At 36.6% G+C, this 18,453-nt stretch overlaps 2 protein-coding genes across 7 annotated transcripts in view; one reads left to right on the top strand and one right to left on the bottom strand.

Moving 5' to 3' along the window:
* Nucleotides 1–427: 427 nt before the first annotated feature.
* LOC125767293 (adenylate kinase) lies at nucleotides 428–2,390 on the bottom strand. 2 transcript variants are annotated; one of them, XM_049433731.1, is made up of 3 exons: nucleotides 2,051–2,390; nucleotides 1,855–1,978; nucleotides 428–1,278 (listed from the first exon to the last, which is right to left on the bottom strand). In XM_049433731.1, exons 2-3 carry the CDS (start codon nucleotides 1,954–1,956, stop codon nucleotides 658–660), a joined length of 723 nt encoding a protein of 240 aa, XP_049289688.1. In that variant the 5' UTR covers nucleotides 1,957–1,978; nucleotides 2,051–2,390; the 3' UTR covers nucleotides 428–657. The 2 variants fall into 2 exon arrangements, with proteins under 2 accessions (XP_049289688.1, XP_049289689.1); XM_049433732.1 differs by lacking the exons at nucleotides 1,855–1,978; nucleotides 2,051–2,390 and adding an exon at nucleotides 1,621–1,830.
* Nucleotides 2,391–3,019: 629 nt separating this feature from the next.
* Nucleotides 3,020–18,453, top strand: part of LOC125767271 (chondroitin sulfate N-acetylgalactosaminyltransferase 1) — a 32,331-nt gene continuing 16,897 nt past the window's right edge. For 2 of the 5 annotated variants that reach the window (XM_049433689.1, XM_049433688.1), the window contains exons 1-2: nucleotides 3,020–3,487; nucleotides 4,028–4,113. The gene's annotated coding sequence lies outside the window, so the exon portion shown is untranslated. Of the gene's footprint in view, nucleotides 3,488–3,843; nucleotides 4,114–18,453 lie in introns of all 5 variants that reach the window. The other 3 variants (XM_049433687.1, XM_049433685.1, XM_049433690.1) reach the window with 2 other exon arrangements.

The raw sequence follows: 18,453 nt of genomic DNA, 5'->3' as shown, positions 1-18,453 counted from the left end.
CACTGCTGTTTTATGTGGCTTATATCTAGCTTCGATCTGTGTAGTGTAGCAAAAGGGCAATAGCAGACATTTATTTGTGCAAGCAAACAGTTTAAGTTATAAAATTGGACATCTTTGTAAAAGATAGAACGGAACGAGTGCAAGTAAAATATAATTAAAATAACAACAAAAAAGGTGAACTTTTGTGCTCTCTATCCGTGCGTTGAAATCCTTATCGACTATCCCTTATTATTTTATCGCTGGTTTCGCATATTATCACAGATAATGATAGACGATCTATCACTGTTGGCTATCAGCAGCCTATCGGTTAAGATGGCGTTGATCTCACATATCCTGCAATTGTTCATTGTACAACGACGAAATTTCCAATCGATACAGATTTTCTTTCTTTGCTGGTAGTCTGGTAGTTTTAAAAACGATTAGCTACTACTTGTTGACATTGATTGCTTTTCTCGTTTTATTGTTGAACAACAAGAACTTTAAACTCTTACTACCAGTGTACACATATGGTCGTGACATAATGGTGGGAAATGCGAAGCACCCGTCAAACAGCGACGTTAGTGTTAAATTTAAAAGTAATGTAAAAGAAGTCACAGGTAGTTAGCTGGTTGCATGTTCCGAGTGTCATCCGTTGTCGTGTGCCGAATGCAGCTGCCTTTACAAGCTCAATCGATGTGCCCGCTGCTTGGTAAAGATGCTGTCGATATTACCAAACACGTCCGATGCACTTTTGGCTGCGTCCACGCGGAAATGCAACCCTCGCAGTGCGTAATAATCGGCTAATGGTTTCGTTTGCTTGTGATATGCGTCCAGTCGCTTCACTAACGCGTCCGCATTGTCGTCACTACGCCGCATCAACGGTTCGCCGGTCACGTCGTCGCACATCGGGACCTTTGGTGGTGCAAATTCTTCGTGGTACGATCTACCACTTGCCTGGTGGATCAACCGACCGGTGATGCGTCGCACCAGCAGACTATCGTCGATGCCGAACTCAATTACCGCATCCAGGCCAGTTTTACGCTTTTCCAGCAGACTGTCTAACTTCTCCGCCTGCACTACCGTCCGGGGGAAACCGTCCAGCAAAAATCCATTGCGACATTCCGGTTTGTCCAGGTTGGAATCGATCATGTCCACCACCAACTCATCCGAAACCAGCTTGCCCTCATCCATCACCTTTTTCAGCTGTGCACCAAGCTTGGACCCGGCGGCTATCTCCGCTCGCAGCATATCTCCCGTAGACAAGTGACATACGCAATATTTCTCTTTTAGCAGCGGCGCCTAAAAATACACGGAAGAACAGAAACAAAAATAAAAGCGTTGAATTAAAATTCATCCGAGGCATGAGCCGTAAGGTGTAAAGGTTAATGTTTGCGTAACGCTCGAAACCGTTTCCGTGCCACACGTGAACAGAAACGTACTTAAGCCGGTTGAGCTTGGCCGGTGTAGCGCGCTTCGCTTTAATCCTACCCTATCGGTCACTTGCGCTATAATCTCCGCGGCACTTTCGCTTTCATTCGTAGGACGTCACTTCATCAACCGAGACGAGGCAAAGGTTGCCCCGTCTAGCCACCCCCCCATCATCAGATGTCGCACCGTCAGAAAGCGACCAATGTTACACACCTCCAACATGTGATGCACACCAGACAGATTTTTGTTCGTAGAATTCTTCTTGTTGATTATCACTGATTTAAATCGCCCACGGCAACATGATTTGCATTATGTAATCAAACGGAGATACTACTTCTGGAACACTTCTTTATCAACCAATTAGCACACGTACGCGGTTGAGTTACGAGGATTTTGCGACACGATTTCAAGGCAGCATACAACACGTTCAAGGTTAAACAAATCTACCTGTGTTCCTTTGCCGGACCCGGGCGGTCCTAGCAAAATGGCATTAATGCCAGTTGATGTGGTTGCAGGCCTGGCCAGTGGTTCCGCTGCGTTAGGTGCCATTTCAACAGTCCGGGATAGCTACCTGTATGTACAGCGAGAATTGTTCAATGAATAAATGTAAGCAAGTTGAAAATAAATATAAGCAGAGTAATACTTTTCAAAGCGTTGATAAAATTAGCACCACAGGCTCCAATTCCTTGCTTGCTCAGTGAAGGTACAACGGCAAAAGCACGATAATTTTGCCACAAGTATTCCCCGCATCCGCACACACGCACAATTTAGCGAAGGAATGTTTTCTTCCTCTTACTCTTTAGCATGATCTATGCTTATCACCGTTTCTCTGTCTTTTATATTAAATTTTCACGGTCATCTCTTTCCTTTATGTTGTGTCGATGTTTGTTTGGCACGTTTTCCTATCCACACCGCTGACTGTCATGCCGTTTATACCATACGATTGTTTTCTCAGCAACGTGACCAAGATGATCAAATCTCCATGCTTTCGACAATTTGGCATTTGCAATTGGATTTTCTTTTTTCCAATTCTTCAATGGTACTTACCAATCCATTGGAAATGTTACGAGTATGATAAATACTACATTAGTATAGCAATTATCTTTTCGTTTCGATTTCGTGTGCATTGTAGTAACAAATTAATTCAGCACGTGTTTTTCACGTGTCTCAACCGTTGGCACACACATATTTTCTCCACGTGTCTTGTATTTTGTGTTTATTCTAATGAGTATCTAATGAGATGAAATTTATCCAATGTACATGTTAGTTTAGTTGAATAAACATCTTTCTTCTCTTTTCTTTTTCACAAAACATACTGTTAAAATGTAAGGATATAAGGAGAGTAGGTTTTCCTTAAATTGAAAAACAGCTGAGTATACACTTTTCCACAGATCAAACTAATAACCATAACCTTTAGTGCAACCAATAAATTGTTCGATTCTGTTTTTGTTTACACTCTCCTAGAGTCAACCAACAGCTGATTCTTTGTACCAATACACACGTGTGTCAATTCTGCTGCAGCAGCAACACATTACTTCTGCATCTCTTGCACTCTCTGCAATCATGCTGGTTGCTTCACGTGTCCTTAAACAATGTAAAAATTCTGCAGTAAACTCTACTAACACTACTCACCACCAGCAATCCTATCCTTTCAGCAACATTTCTCCCCCAAAAACGTGTCCAGAGTCTTGCCGCACAAACTCTCCGGAGAGTCGCTTCCTTCTCTGCGGCGCAAGCGATTTTTGAATGAAAATGCTAGCAGCATTGCGCGATTGTGGCTGGACCGAGAGAGAACGATTGAAAAACGAACAATCCGACTAGAATGATAGCATAATGTTGTGCCATTGGTTTACCCAAGTTACAAACGACTCTTTTACACTAACAGTTCCTGTTCCCATTTCATGCGAGTCTCACTGCGTACATTTCCTACAGTGTGTTATGAAGAGACGATTTATTTCCGCAGTGATGTGCTAGCTAGTGCGCTATTTGATTATTCGCGTATCCAGGATAAGGCAAAACGCTTTAGTGCTATACCCTGTGTTCGAGTAATAGCGTAAAGGATCAAGTGTATCGAGCAAATGTAGGTGAATTAGTCCTTCTAAAACCGTGGAATGTTAATTTAACAGCAGTGCAGTGTACCCTATTCCGATTAGTATCACCCCTGTGATTACGTTTCTACTGTTTTGCTTTTCGTCGTCAATCGAGACACATCCAGCTGAATGTGAAGATTTGAACATAGAAGGACGAAAAGCATTGTTTTAATTCTTCCATCTGTAAAAATAATAAAAATCTAGGTCCGTTCTCATACAATCGACACATAAATTAGTAACTACTCGTACTTGTGTGTGTGTTCGAAGCATGTTTTTAGAAAGCTGTAAAATATATTGATTGAATATCTCCGCTTCTGCTCTCTGGTTTTCCTGTTTTCTACTAAAGCAACATATTTCCATGCGCGGTGTTTTGTGAGAAAGAAGAGAAAGCAAGAGAGATTCAATGAATGATGCAAAGTAATAGTGTGTGTGATTTTTTTATGAATTTCCTTACAACGTTTAACATGGTCAACATGTGAGGAATGTGTAAAAAAGACAAACATCATTATTTAAAGTGTGTTTTTTTCTAGTTATGCGCAAGAAGCTATTACCAGAACATGTGAAACAGATTGTAGTGCAAAGGAACACGGATTTCATCATGGTTCAGTGCAAATAGGTGAGAGTTGAAAAAATCTTTAGCATTTCATCTTCGAGCCTTTTCTGATCAATGAACTAAATCGAGCGATTTAACGATTTATAAAATCAATCCATATGTCAAAAAAAGTTTTGGGTTTTCTAATTATTCAAGATCACAGGACGTAATTTGTGCCTAAATTGTATGAGTTGGGCTAACACCCTTTAATTTAAGGGCTCTGACAAAGATCGTAGAATAACAATGTATGTATGAACTTCATAAAATTGATTTATTCATGCATTTAATGAAATTACATAGGATAACTGATACAGGTAACTGGACAGAATGTTCCTGCTTTTGGAAGCGTAATTAAGGGACAGTAAACGTTTAAAACGACTGAAATCATTACAAAATAAAATTTTACAAATTTTTCCATTCTTGTAATTTTTTATTCTTTTTTTAATTTAAAGCATTATTTGAGGGAAAAGAAACTAATTGCAACAATTTTGCAGTAAAATATATCAAATTTATAAACTTTGCTAAATTGCTCAAAAACATGGTGAGGCCTTATGAAATTTTCGAGTGGAAAATTAACACTTTTTGAAATTTTTGTAACAAGAGAGCATGAATGGTAGCAGGAAGCAACTACCGGTTAAACCGTTACTATGCAGCACTGCGGATTGCATACCTTTAGGCGCAAAAGCGTTACTATTCGTTACTTGCACAATGGTTCTCCCACATGACAGTTATGGTCAAATTAACGTTTATAACCACTAAGGGATATGCGCCGAAGAGGTATGCAATCCACAGAGCTGCGCTTGGTACGTGTTACCTGCTACCAGTCATGTTCTCTTGTTACAAACATTTCAAAAAGTACTAATTTGAACGTCACATTTTCGCCGACCGAATGCGTCTGGTCAGCTTTCGATCGGTATTCTACCGAAGAAAGAATACCGCCTAATAAGTGTTGCGACTAGTTGAACGAAGGGAACCGCCAGTGTTTATTTGAGTGAAAAGGAACTAATTGCAACAATTTCGCATTAAAATAAAACAAATTTTTAAATTTTGCTAAATTTCTCAAAAAAATGGCAAGGGGTACCCCTTATGAAATTTTCGAGTGGAAAATTTTTTTGAATGTTTTTTCTGATTTTTTATTCTTTTTTTAATTTAAAGCAATATTTGAGTGAAAAGAAACTTATTGCAACAAATTCGCAATAAAATATATCGCATTTAAAAATTTTGCTGAATTGCAGAAAAATGAGGAACATTTTACATTTTCTCAAACAGGGTAAGGAACTTGGTTCCTCGCATAACTTCCGGCACAGACATCTGAGGGCATGGCCGTCCAAGAAGAAAATGTAGCCATTGATGCCATCTATCGACCACAGGCAAAGATTGGAGATCCGTTAGATACCGACCGAGTTATAGGCAAAATTTGGTGCGAAAATGAGGAAAATTTTACATTTTCTCAAACAGGGTAAGGAACTTGGTTCCTCGCATAACTTCTGGCACAGACATCTGAGGGCATGGCCGTCCAAGAAGAAAATGTAGCCATTGATGTCATCTATCGACCACAGGCAAAGATTGGAGATCCGTTAGAAACCGACCGAGTTATAGGCAAAATTTGGTGCGAAAATGAGGAAAATTTTACATTTTCTCAAACAGGGTAAGGAACTTGGTTCCTCGCATAACTTCTGGCACAGACATCTGAGGGCATGGCCGTCCAAGAAGAAAATGTAGCCATTGATGTCATCTATCGACCACAGGCAAAGATTGGAGATCCGTTAGATACCGACCGAGTTATAGGCAAAACTTGGTGCGAAAATGGGCCTTAGTGGATTGACAAATTGAAAATTTTTTTCAATTTTTTCATTATTTTTTACCTTTTTTTAATTTAAAGCATTGTTTGAGTGAAAAGGAACTAATTGCAACAATTTCGCATTAAAATAAAACAAATTTTTAAATTTTGCTAAATTTCTCAAAAAAATGGCAAGGGGTACCCCTTATGAAATTTTTGAGTGGAAAATTTTTTTGAAATTTTTTTCTGATTTTTTATTCTTTTTTTAATTTAAAGCAATATTTGAGTGAAAAGAAACTTATTGCAACAAATTCGCAATAAAATATATCACATTTAAAAATTTTGCTGAATTGTAGAAAAATGAGGATCATTTTACATTTTTTCAAACAGGGTAAGGAACTTGGTTCCTCGCATAACTTCTGGCACAGACATCTGAGGGCATGGCCGTCCAAGAAGAAAATGTAGCCATTGATGCCATCTATCGACCACAGGCAAAGATTGGAGATCCGTTAGATACCGACCGAGTTATAGGCAAAATTTGGTGCGAAAATGAGGAAAATTTTACATTTTCTCAAACAGGGTAAGGAACTTGGTTCCTCGCATAACTTCTGGCACAGACATCTGAGGGCATGGCCGTCCAAGAAGAAAATGTAGCCATTGATGCCATCTATCGACCATAGGCAAAGATTGGAGATCCGTTAGATACCGACCGAGTTATAGGCAAAATTTGGTGCGAAAATGAGGAAAATTTTACATTTTCTCAAACAGGGTAAGGAGCTTGGTTCCTCGCATAACTTCTGGCAGAGACATCTGAGGGCATGGCCGTCCAAGAAGAAAATGTAGCCATTGATGTCATCTATCGACCACAGGCAATGATTGGAGATCCGTTAGATACCGACCGAGTTATAGGCAAATTTTGGTGCGAAAATGGGCCTTAGTGGATTGACAAATTGATAGATTTTTTCAATTTTTTCATTATTTTTTACCTTTTTTTAATTTAAAGCATTGTTTGAGTGAAAAGGAACTAATTGCAACAATTTCGCATTAAAATAAAACAAATTTTTAAATTTTGCTAAATTTCTCAAAAAAATGGCAAGGGGTACCCCTTATGAAATTTTCGAGTGGAAAATTTTTTTGAATTTTTTTTCTGATTTTTTATTCTTTTTTTAATTTAAAGCAATATTTGAGTGAAAAGAAACTTATTGCAACAAATTCGCAATAAAATATATCGCATTTAAAAATTTTGCTGAATTGCAGAAAAATGAGGAACATTTTACATTTTCTCAAACAGGGTAAGGAACTTGGTTCCTCGCATAACTTCCGGCACAGACATCTGAGGGCATGGCCGTCCAAGAAGAAAATGTAGCCATTGATGCCATCTATCGACCACAGGCAAAGATTGGAGATCCGTTAGATACCGACCGAGTTATAGGCAAAATTTGGTGCGAAAATGAGGAAAATTTTACATTTTCTCAAACAGGGTAAGGAACTTGGTTCCTCGCATAACTTCTGGCACAGACATCTGAGGGCATGGCCGTCCAAGAAGAAAATGTAGCCATTGATGTCATCTATCGACCATAGGCAAAGATTGGAGATCCGTTAGAAACCGACCGAGTTATAGGCAAAATTTGGTGCGAAAATGAGGAAAATTTTACATTTTCTCAAACAGGGTAAGGAACTTGGTTCCTCGCATAACTTCTGGCACAGACATCTGAGGGCATGGCCGTCCAAGAAGAAAATGTAGCCATTGATGTCATCTATCGACCACAGGCAAAGATTGGAGATCCGTTAGATACCGACCGAGTTATAGGCAAAACTTGGTGCGAAAATGGGCCTTAGTGGATTGACAAATTGATAGATTTTTTCAATTTTTTCATTATTTTTTACCTTTTTTTAATTTAAAGCATTGTTTGAGTGAAAAGGAACTAATTGCAACAATTTCGCATTAAAATAAAACAATTTTTTAAATTTTGCTAAATTTCTCAAAAAAATGGCAAGGGGTACCCCTTATGAAATTTTCGAGTGGAAAATTTTTTTGAAATTTTTTTCTGATTTTTTATTCTTTTTTTAATTTAAAGCAATATTTGAGTGAAAAGAAACTTATTGCAACAAATTCGCAATAAAATATATCACATTTAAAAATTTTGCTGAATTGTAGAAAAATGAGGAACATTTTACATTTTTTCAAACAGGGTAAGGAACTTGGTTCCTCGCATAACTTCTGGCACAGACATCTGAGGGCATGGCCGTCCAAGAAGAAAATGTAGCCATTGATGCCATCTATCGACCATAGGCAAAGATTGGAGATCCGTTAGAAACCGACCGAGTTATAGGCAAAATTTGGTGCGAAAATGAGGAAAATTTTACATTTTCTCAAACAGGGTAAGGAACTTGGTTCCTCGCATAACTTCTGGCACAGACATCTGAGGGCATGGCCGTCCAAGAAGAAAATGTAGCCATTGATGTCATCTATCGACCACAGGCAAAGATTGGAGATCCGTTAGATACCGACCGAGTTATAGGCAAAACTTGGTGCGAAAATGGGCCTTAGTGGATTGACAAATTGAAAAATTTTTTCAATTTTTTCATTATTTTTTACCTTTTTTTAATTTAAAGCATTGTTTGAGTGAAAAGGAACTAATTGCAACAATTTCGCATTAAAATAAAACAATTTTTTAAATTTTGCTAAATTTCTCAAAAAAATGGCAAGGGGTACCCCTTATGAAATTTTCGAGTGGAAAATTTTTTTGAAATTTTTTTCTGATTTTTTATTCTTTTTTTAATTTAAAGCAATATTTGAGTGAAAAGAAACTTATTGCAACAAATTCGCAATAAAATATATCACATTTAAAAATTTTGCTGAATTGTAGAAAAATGAGGAACATTTTACATTTTTTCAAACAGGGTAAGGAACTTGGTTCCTCGCATAACTTCTGGCACAGACATCTGAGGGCATGGCCGTCCAAGAAGAAAATGTAGCCATTGATGCCATCTATCGACCACAGGCAAAGATTGGAGATCCGTTAGATACCGACCGAGTTATAGGCAAAATTTGGTGCGAAAATGAGGAAAATTTTACATTTTCTCAAACAGGGTAAGGAACTTGGTTCCTCGCATAACTTCTGGCACAGACATCTGAGGGCATGGCCGTCCAAGAAGAAAATGTAGCCATTGATGCCATCTATCGACCATAGGCAAAGATTGGAGATCCGTTAGATACCGACCGAGTTATAAGCAAAATTTGGTGCGAAAATGAGGAAAATTTTACATTTTCTCAAACAGGGTAAGGAGCTTGGTTCCTCGCATAACTTCTGGCAGAGACATCTGAGGGCATGGCCGTCCAAGAAGAAAATGTAGCCATTGATGTCATCTATCGACCACAGGCAATGATTGGAGATCCGTTAGATACCGACCGAGTTATAGGCAAAACTTGGTGCGAAAATGGGCCTTAGTGGATTGACAAATTGATAGATTTTTTCAATTTTTTCATTATTTTTTACCTTTTTTTAATTTAAAGCATTGTTTGAGTGAAAAGGAACTAATTGCAACAATTTCGCATTAAAATAAAACAAATTTTTAAATTTTGCTAAATTTCTCAAAAAAATGGCAAGGGGTACCCCTTATGAAATTTTCGAGTGGAAAATTTTTTTGAAATTTTTTTTCTGATTTTTTATTCTTTTTTTAATTTAAAGCAATATTTGAGTGAAAAGAAACTTATTGCAACAAATTCGCAATAAAATATATCACATTTAAAAATTTTGCTGAATTGTAGAAAAATGAGGAACATTTTACATTTTTTCAAACAGGGTAAGGAACTTGGTTCCTCGCATAACTTCTGGCACAGACATCTGAGGGCATGGCCGTCCAAGAAGAAAATGTAGCCATTGATGCCATCTATCGACCACAGGCAAAGATTGGAGATCCGTTAGATACCGACCGAGTTATAGGCAAAACTTGGTGCGAAAATGAGGAAAATTTTACATTTTCTCAAACAGGGTAAGGAACTTGGTTCCTCGCATAACTTCTGGCACAGACATCTGAGGGCATGGCCGTCCAAGAAGAAAATGTAGCCATTGATGCCATCTATCGACCATAGGCAAAGATTGGAGATCCGTTAGTTACCGACCGAGTTATAGGCAAAACTTGGTGCGAAAATGGGCCTTAGTGGATTGACAAATTGATAGATTTTTTCAATTTTTTCATTATTTTTTACCTTTTTTTAATTTAAAGCATTGTTTGAGTGAAAAGGAACTAATTGCAACAATTTCGCATTAAAATAAAACAAATTTTTAAATTTTGCTAAATTTCTCAAAAAAATGGCAAGGGGTACCCCTTATGAAATTTTCGAGTGGAAAATTTTTTTGAAATTTTTTTCTGATTTTTTATTCTTTTTTTAATTTAAAGCAATATTTGAGTGAAAAGAAACTTATTGCAACAAATTCGCAATAAAATATATCACATTTAAAAATTTTGCTGAATTGTAGAAAAATGAGGAACATTTTACATTTTTTCAAACAGGGTAACAGGGAACTTGGTTCCTCGCATAACTTCTGGCACAGACATCTGAGGGCATGGCCGTCCAAGAAGAAAATGTAGCCATTGATGCCATCTATCGACCACAGGCAAAGATTGGAGATCCGTTAGATACCGACCGAGTTATAGGCAAAATTTGGTGCGAAAATGAGGAAAATTTTACATTTTCTCAAACAGGGTAAGGAACTTGGTTCCTCGCATAACTTCTGGCACAGACATCTGAGGGCATGGCCGTCCAAGAAGAAAATGTAGCCATTGATGCCATCTATCGACCATAGGCAAAGATTGGAGATCCGTTAGATACCGACCGAGTTATAGGCAAAACTTGGTGCGAAAATGGGCCTTAGTGGATTGACAAATTGATAGATTTTTTCAATTTTTTCATTATTTTTTACCTTTTTTTAATTTAAAGCATTGTTTGAGTGAAAAGGAACTAATTGCAACAATTTCGCATTAAAATAAAACAATTTTTTAAATTTTGCTAAATTTCTCAAAAAAATGGCAAGGGGTACCCCTTATGAAATTTTCGAGTGGAAAATTTTTTTGAAATTTTTTTCTGATTTTTTATTCTTTTTTTAATTTAAAGCAATATTTGAGTGAAAAGAAACTTATTGCAACAAATTCGCAATAAAATATATCACATTTAAAAATTTTGCTGAATTGCAGAAAAATGAGGAACATTTTACATTTTCTCAAACAGGGTAAGGAACTTGGTTCCTCGCATAACTTCTGGCACAGACATCTGAGGGCATGGCCGTCCAAGAAGAAAATGTAGCCATTGATGCCATCTATCGACCACAGGCAAAGATTGGAGATCCGTTAGATACCGACCGAGTTATAGGCAAAATTTGGTGCGAAAATGAGGAAAATTTTACATTTTCTCAAACAGGGTAAGGAACTTGGTTCCTCGCATAACTTCTGGCACAGACATCTGAGGGCATGGCCGTCCAAGAAGAAAATGTAGCCATTGATGTCATCTATCGACCATAGGCAAAGATTGGAGATCCGTTAGAAACCGACCGAGTTATAGGCAAAATTTGGTGCGAAAATGAGGAAAATTTTACATTTTCTCAAACAGGGTAAGGAACTTGGTTCCTCGCATAACTTCTGGCACAGACATCTGAGGGCATGGCCGTCCAAGAAGAAAATGTAGCCATTGATGTCATCTATCGACCACAGGCAAAGATTGGAGATCCGTTAGATACCGACCGAGTTATAGGCAAAACTTGGTGCGAAAATGGGCCTTAGTGGATTGACAAATTGATAGATTTTTTCAATTTTTTCATTATTTTTTACCTTTTTTTAATTTAAAGCATTGTTTGAGTGAAAAGGAACTAATTGCAACAATTTCGCATTAAAATAAAACAATTTTTTAAATTTTGCTAAATTTCTCAAAAAAATGGCAAGGGGTACCCCTTATGAAATTTTCGAGTGGAAAATTTTTTTGAAATTTTTTTCTGATTTTTTATTCTTTTTTTAATTTAAAGCAATATTTGAGTGAAAAGAAACTTATTGCAACAAATTCGCAATAAAATATATCACATTTAAAAATTTTGCTGAATTGTAGAAAAATGAGGAACATTTTACATTTTTTCAAACAGGGTAAGGAACTTGGTTCCTCGCATAACTTCTGGCACAGACATCTGAGGGCATGGCCGTCCAAGAAGAAAATGTAGCCATTGATGCCATCTATCGACCATAGGCAAAGATTGGAGATCCGTTAGAAACCGACCGAGTTATAGGCAAAATTTGGTGCGAAAATGAGGAAAATTTTACATTTTCTCAAACAGGGTAAGGAACTTGGTTCCTCGCATAACTTCTGGCACAGACATCTGAGGGCATGGCCGTCCAAGAAGAAAATGTAGCCATTGATGTCATCTATCGACCACAGGCAAAGATTGGAGATCCGTTAGATACCGACCGAGTTATAGGCAAAACTTGGTGCGAAAATGGGCCTTAGTGGATTGACAAATTGATAGATTTTTTCAATTTTTTCATTATTTTTTACCTTTTTTTAATTTAAAGCATTGTTTGAGTGAAAAGGAACTAATTGCAACAATTTCGCATTAAAATAAAACAATTTTTTAAATTTTGCTAAATTTCTCAAAAAAATGGCAAGGGGTACCCCTTATGAAATTTTCGAGTGGAAAATTTTTTTGAAATTTTTTTCTGATTTTTTATTCTTTTTTTAATTTAAAGCAATATTTGAGTGAAAAGAAACTTATTGCAACAAATTCGCAATAAAATATATCACATTTAAAAATTTTGCTGAATTGTAGAAAAATGAGGAACATTTTACATTTTTTCAAACAGGGTAACAGGGAACTTGGTTCCTCGCATAACTTCTGGCACAGACATCTGAGGGCATGGCCGTCCAAGAAGAAAATGTAGCCATTGATGCCATCTATCGACCACAGGCAAAGATTGGAGATCCGTTAGATACCGACCGAGTTATAGGCAAAATTTGGTGCGAAAATGAGGAAAATTTTACATTTTCTCAAACAGGGTAAGGAACTTGGTTCCTCGCATAACTTCTGGCACAGACATCTGAGGGCATGGCCGTCCAAGAAGAAAATGTAGCCATTGATGCCATCTATCGACCATAGGCAAAGATTGGAGATCCGTTAGATACCGACCGAGTTATAGGCAAAACTTGGTGCGAAAATGGGCCTTAGTGGATTGACAAATTGATAGATTTTTTCAATTTTTTCATTATTTTTTACCTTTTTTTAATTTAAAGCATTGTTTGAGTGAAAAGGAACTAATTGCAACAATTTCGCATTAAAATAAAACAATTTTTTAAATTTTGCTAAATTTCTCAAAAAAATGGCAAGGGGTACCCCTTATGAAATTTTCGAGTGGAAAATTTTTTTGAAATTTTTTTCTGATTTTTTATTCTTTTTTTAATTTAAAGCAATATTTGAGTGAAAAGAAACTTATTGCAACAAATTCGCAATAAAATATATCACATTTAAAAATTTTGCTGAATTGCAGAAAAATGAGGAACATTTTACATTTTCTCAAACAGGGTAAGGAACTTGGTTCCTCGCATAACTTCTGGCACAGACATCTGAGGGCATGGCCGTCCAAGAAGAAAATGTAGCCATTGATGCCATCTATCGACCACAGGCAAAGATTGGAGATCCGTTAGATACCGACCGAGTTATAGGCAAAATTTGGTGCGAAAATGAGGAAAATTTTACATTTTCTCAAACAGGGTAAGGAACTTGGTTCCTCGCATAACTTCTGGCACAGACATCTGAGGGCATGGCCGTCCAAGAAGAAAATGTAGCCATTGATGTCATCTATCGACCATAGGCAAAGATTGGAGATCCGTTAGAAACCGACCGAGTTATAGGCAAAATTTGGTGCGAAAATGAGGAAAATTTTACATTTTCTCAAACAGGGTAAGGAACTTGGTTCCTCGCATAACTTCTGGCACAGACATCTGAGGGCATGGCCGTCCAAGAAGAAAATGTAGCCATTGATGTCATCTATCGACCACAGGCAAAGATTGGAGATCCGTTAGATACCGACCGAGTTATAGGCAAAACTTGGTGCGAAAATGGGCCTTAGTGGATTGACAAATTGATAGATTTTTTCAATTTTTTCATTATTTTTTACCTTTTTTTAATTTAAAGCATTGTTTGAGTGAAAAGGAACTAATTGCAACAATTTCGCATTAAAATAAAACAATTTTTTAAATTTTGCTAAATTTCTCAAAAAAATGGCAAGGGGTACCCCTTATGAAATTTTCGAGTGGAAAATTTTTTTGAAATTTTTTTCTGATTTTTTATTCTTTTTTTAATTTAAAGCAATATTTGAGTGAAAAGAAACTTATTGCAACAAATTCGCAATAAAATATATCACATTTAAAAATTTTGCTGAATTGTAGAAAAATGAGGAACATTTTACATTTTTTCAAACAGGGTAAGGAACTTGGTTCCTCGCATAACTTCTGGCACAGACATCTGAGGGCATGGCCGTCCAAGAAGAAAATGTAGCCATTGATGCCATCTATCGACCATAGGCAAAGATTGGAGATCCGTTAGAAACCGACCGAGTTATAGGCAAAATTTGGTGCGAAAATGAGGAAAATTTTACATTTTCTCAAACAGGGTAAGGAACTTGGTTCCTCGCATAACTTCTGGCACAGACATCTGAGGGCATGGCCGTCCAAGAAGAAAATGTAGCCATTGATGTCATCTATCGACCACAGGCAAAGATTGGAGATCCGTTAGATACCGACCGAGTTATAGGCAAAACTTGGTGCGAAAATGGGCCTTAGTGGATTGACAAATTGATAGATTTTTTCAATTTTTTCATTATTTTTTACCTTTTTTTAATTTAAAGCATTGTTTGAGTGAAAAGGAACTAATTGCAACAATTTCGCATTAAAATAAAACAATTTTTTAAATTTTGCTAAATTTCTCAAAAAAATGGCAAGGGGTACCCCTTATGAAATTTTCGAGTGGAAAATTTTTTTGAAATTTTTTTCTGATTTTTTATTCTTTTTTTAATTTAAAGCAATATTTGAGTGAAAAGAAACTTATTGCAACAAATTCGCAATAAAATATATCACATTTAAAAATTTTGCTGAATTGCAGAAAAATGAGGAACATTTTACATTTTCTCAAACAGGGTAAGGAACTTGGTTCCTCGCATAACTTCTGGCACAGACATCTGAGGGCATGGCCGTCCAAGAAGAAAATGTAGCCATTGATGCCATCTATCGACCACAGGCAAAGATTGGAGATCCGTTAGATACCGACCGAGTTATAGGCAAAATTTGGTGCGAAAATGAGGAAAATTTTACATTTTCTCAAACAGGGTAAGGAACTTGGTTCCTCGCATAACTTCTGGCACAGACATCTGAGGGCATGGCCGTCCAAGAAGAAAATGTAGCCATTGATGTCATCTATCGACCATAGGCAAAGATTGGAGATCCGTTAGAAACCGACCGAGTTATAGGCAAAATTTGGTGCGAAAATGAGGAAAATTTTACATTTTCTCAAACAGGGTAAGGAACTTGGTTCCTCGCATAACTTCTGGCACAGACATCTGAGGGCATGGCCGTCCAAGAAGAAAATGTAGCCATTGATGTCATCTATCGACCACAGGCAAAGATTGGAGATCCGTTAGATACCGACCGAGTTATAGGCAAAACTTGGTGCGAAAATGGGCCTTAGTGGATTGACAAATTGATAGATTTTTTCAATTTTTTCATTATTTTTTACCTTTTTTTAATTTAAAGCATTGTTTGAGTGAAAAGGAACTAATTGCAACAATTTCGCATTAAAATAAAACAATTTTTTAAATTTTGCTAAATTTCTCAAAAAAATGGCAAGGGGTACCCCTTATGAAATTTTCGAGTGGAAAATTTTTTTGAAATTTTTTTCTGATTTTTTATTCTTTTTTTAATTTAAAGCAATATTTGAGTGAAAAGAAACTTATTGCAACAAATTCGCAATAAAATATATCACATTTAAAAATTTTGCTGAATTGTAGAAAAATGAGGAACATTTTACATTTTTTCAAACAGGGTAAGGAACTTGGTTCCTCGCATAACTTCTGGCACAGACATCTGAGGGCATGGCCGTCCAAGAAGAAAATGTAGCCATTGATGCCATCTATCGACCATAGGCAAAGATTGGAGATCCGTTAGAAACCGACCGAGTTATAGGCAAAATTTGGTGCGAAAATGAGGAAAATTTTACATTTTCTCAAACAGGGTAAGGAACTTGGTTCCTCGCATAACTTCTGGCACAGACATCTGAGGGCATGGCCGTCCAAGAAGAAAATGTAGCCATTGATGTCATCTATCGACCACAGGCAAAGATTGGAGATCCGTTAGATACCGACCGAGTTATAGGCAAAACTTGGTGCGAAAATGGGCCTTAGTGGATTGACAAATTGAAAAATTTTTTCAATTTTTTCATTATTTTTTACCTTTTTTTAATTTAAAGCATTGTTTGAGTGAAAAGGAACTAATTGCAACAATTTCGCATTAAAATAAAACAATTTTTTAAATTTTGCTAAATTTCTCAAAAAAATGGCAAGGGGTACCCCTTATGAAATTTTCGAGTGGAAAATTTTTTTGAAATTTTTTTCTGATTTTTTATTCTTTTTTTAATTTAAAGCAATATTTGAGTGAAAAGAAACTTACTGCAACAAATTCGCAATAAAATATATCACATTTAAAAATTTTGCTGAATTGTAGAAAAATGAGGAACATTTTACATTTTTTCAAACAGGGTAAGGAACTTGGTTCCTCGCATAACTTCTGGCACAGACATCTGAGGGCATGGCCGTCCAAGAAGAAAATGTAGCCATTGATGCCATCTATCGACCACAGGCAAAGATTGGAGATCCGTTAGATACCGACCGAGTTATAGGCAAAATTTGGTGCGAAAATGAGGAAAATTTTACATTTTCTCAAACAGGGTAAGGAACTTGGTTCCTCGCATAACTTCTGGCACAGACATCTGAGGGCATGGCCGTCCAAGAAGAAAATGTAGCCATTGATGCCATCTATCGACCATAGGCAAAGATTGGAGATCCGTTAGATACCGACCGAGTTATAGGCAAAATTTGGTGCGAAAATGAGGAAAATTTTACATTTTCTCAAACAGGGTAAGGAGCTTGGTTCCTCGCATAACTTCTGGCAGAGACATCTGAGGGCATGGCCGTCCAAGAAGAAAATGTAGCCATTGATGTCATCTATCGACCACAGGCAATGATTGGAGATCCGTTAGATACCGACCGAGTTATAGGCAAAACTTGGTGCGAAAATGGGCCTTAGTGGATTGACAAATTGATAGATTTTTTCAATTTTTTCATTATTTTTTACCTTTTTTTAATTTAAAGCATTGTTTGAGTGAAAAGGAACTAATTGCAACAATTTCGCATTAAAATAAAACAAATTTTTAAATTTTGCTAAATTTCTCAAAAAAATGGCAAGGGGTACCCCTTATGAAATTTTCGAGTGGAAAATTTTTTTGAAATTTTTTTTCTGATTTTTTATTCTTTTTTTAATTTAAAGCAATATTTGAGTGAAAAGAAACTTATTGCAACAAATTCGCAATAAAATATATCACATTTAAAAATTTTGCTGAATTGTAGAAAAATGAGGAACATTTTACATTTTTTCAAACAGGGTAAGGAACTTGGTTCCTCGCATAACTTCTGGCACAGACATCTGAGGGCATGGCCGTCCAAGAAGAAAATGTAGCCATTGATGCCATCTATCGACCACAGGCAAAGATTGGAGATCCGTTAGATACCGACCGAGTTATAGGCAAAATTTGGTGCGAAAATGAGGAAAATTTTACATTTTCTCAAACAGGGTAAGGAACTTGGTTCCTCGCATAACTTCTGGCACAGACATCTGAGGGCATGGCCGTCCAAGAAGAAAATGTAGCCATTGATGCCATCTATCGACCATAGGCAAAGATTGGAGATCCGTTAGATACCGACCGAGTTATAGGCAAAACTTGGTGCGAAAATGGGCCTTAGTGGATTGACAAATTGATAGATTTTTTCAATTTTTTCATTATTTTTTACCTTTTTTTAATTTAAAGCATTGTTTGAGTGAAAAGGAACTAATTGCAACAATTTCGCATTAAAATAAAACAAATTTTTAAATTTTGCTAAATTTCTCAAAAAAATGGCAAGGGGTACCCCTTATGAAATTTTCGAGTGGAAAATTTTTTTGAAATTTTTTTCTGATTTTTTATTCTTTTTTTAATTTAAAGCAATATTTGAGTGAAAAGAAACTTATTGCAACAAATTCGCAATAAAATATATCACATTTAAAAATTTTGCTGAATTGCAGAAAAATGAGGAACATTTTACATTTTCTCAAACAGGGTAAGGAACTTGGTTCCTCGCATAACTTCTGGCACAGACATCTGAGGGCATGGCCGTCCAAGAAGAAAATGTAGCCATTGATGCCATCTATCGACCACAGGCAAAGATTGGAGATCCGTTAGATACCGACCGAGTTATAGGCAAAATTTGGTGCGAAAATGAGGAAAATTTTACATTTTCTC

Source organism: Anopheles funestus, chromosome 3RL (assembly GCF_943734845.2).
Source record: "Anopheles funestus chromosome 3RL, idAnoFuneDA-416_04, whole genome shotgun sequence".
Lineage (NCBI taxonomy): Eukaryota > Metazoa > Arthropoda > Insecta > Diptera > Culicidae > Anopheles > Anopheles funestus.
Note: the sequence above shows the minus strand (reverse complement) of the source record. Positions and strands in the feature narration are given on the sequence as shown.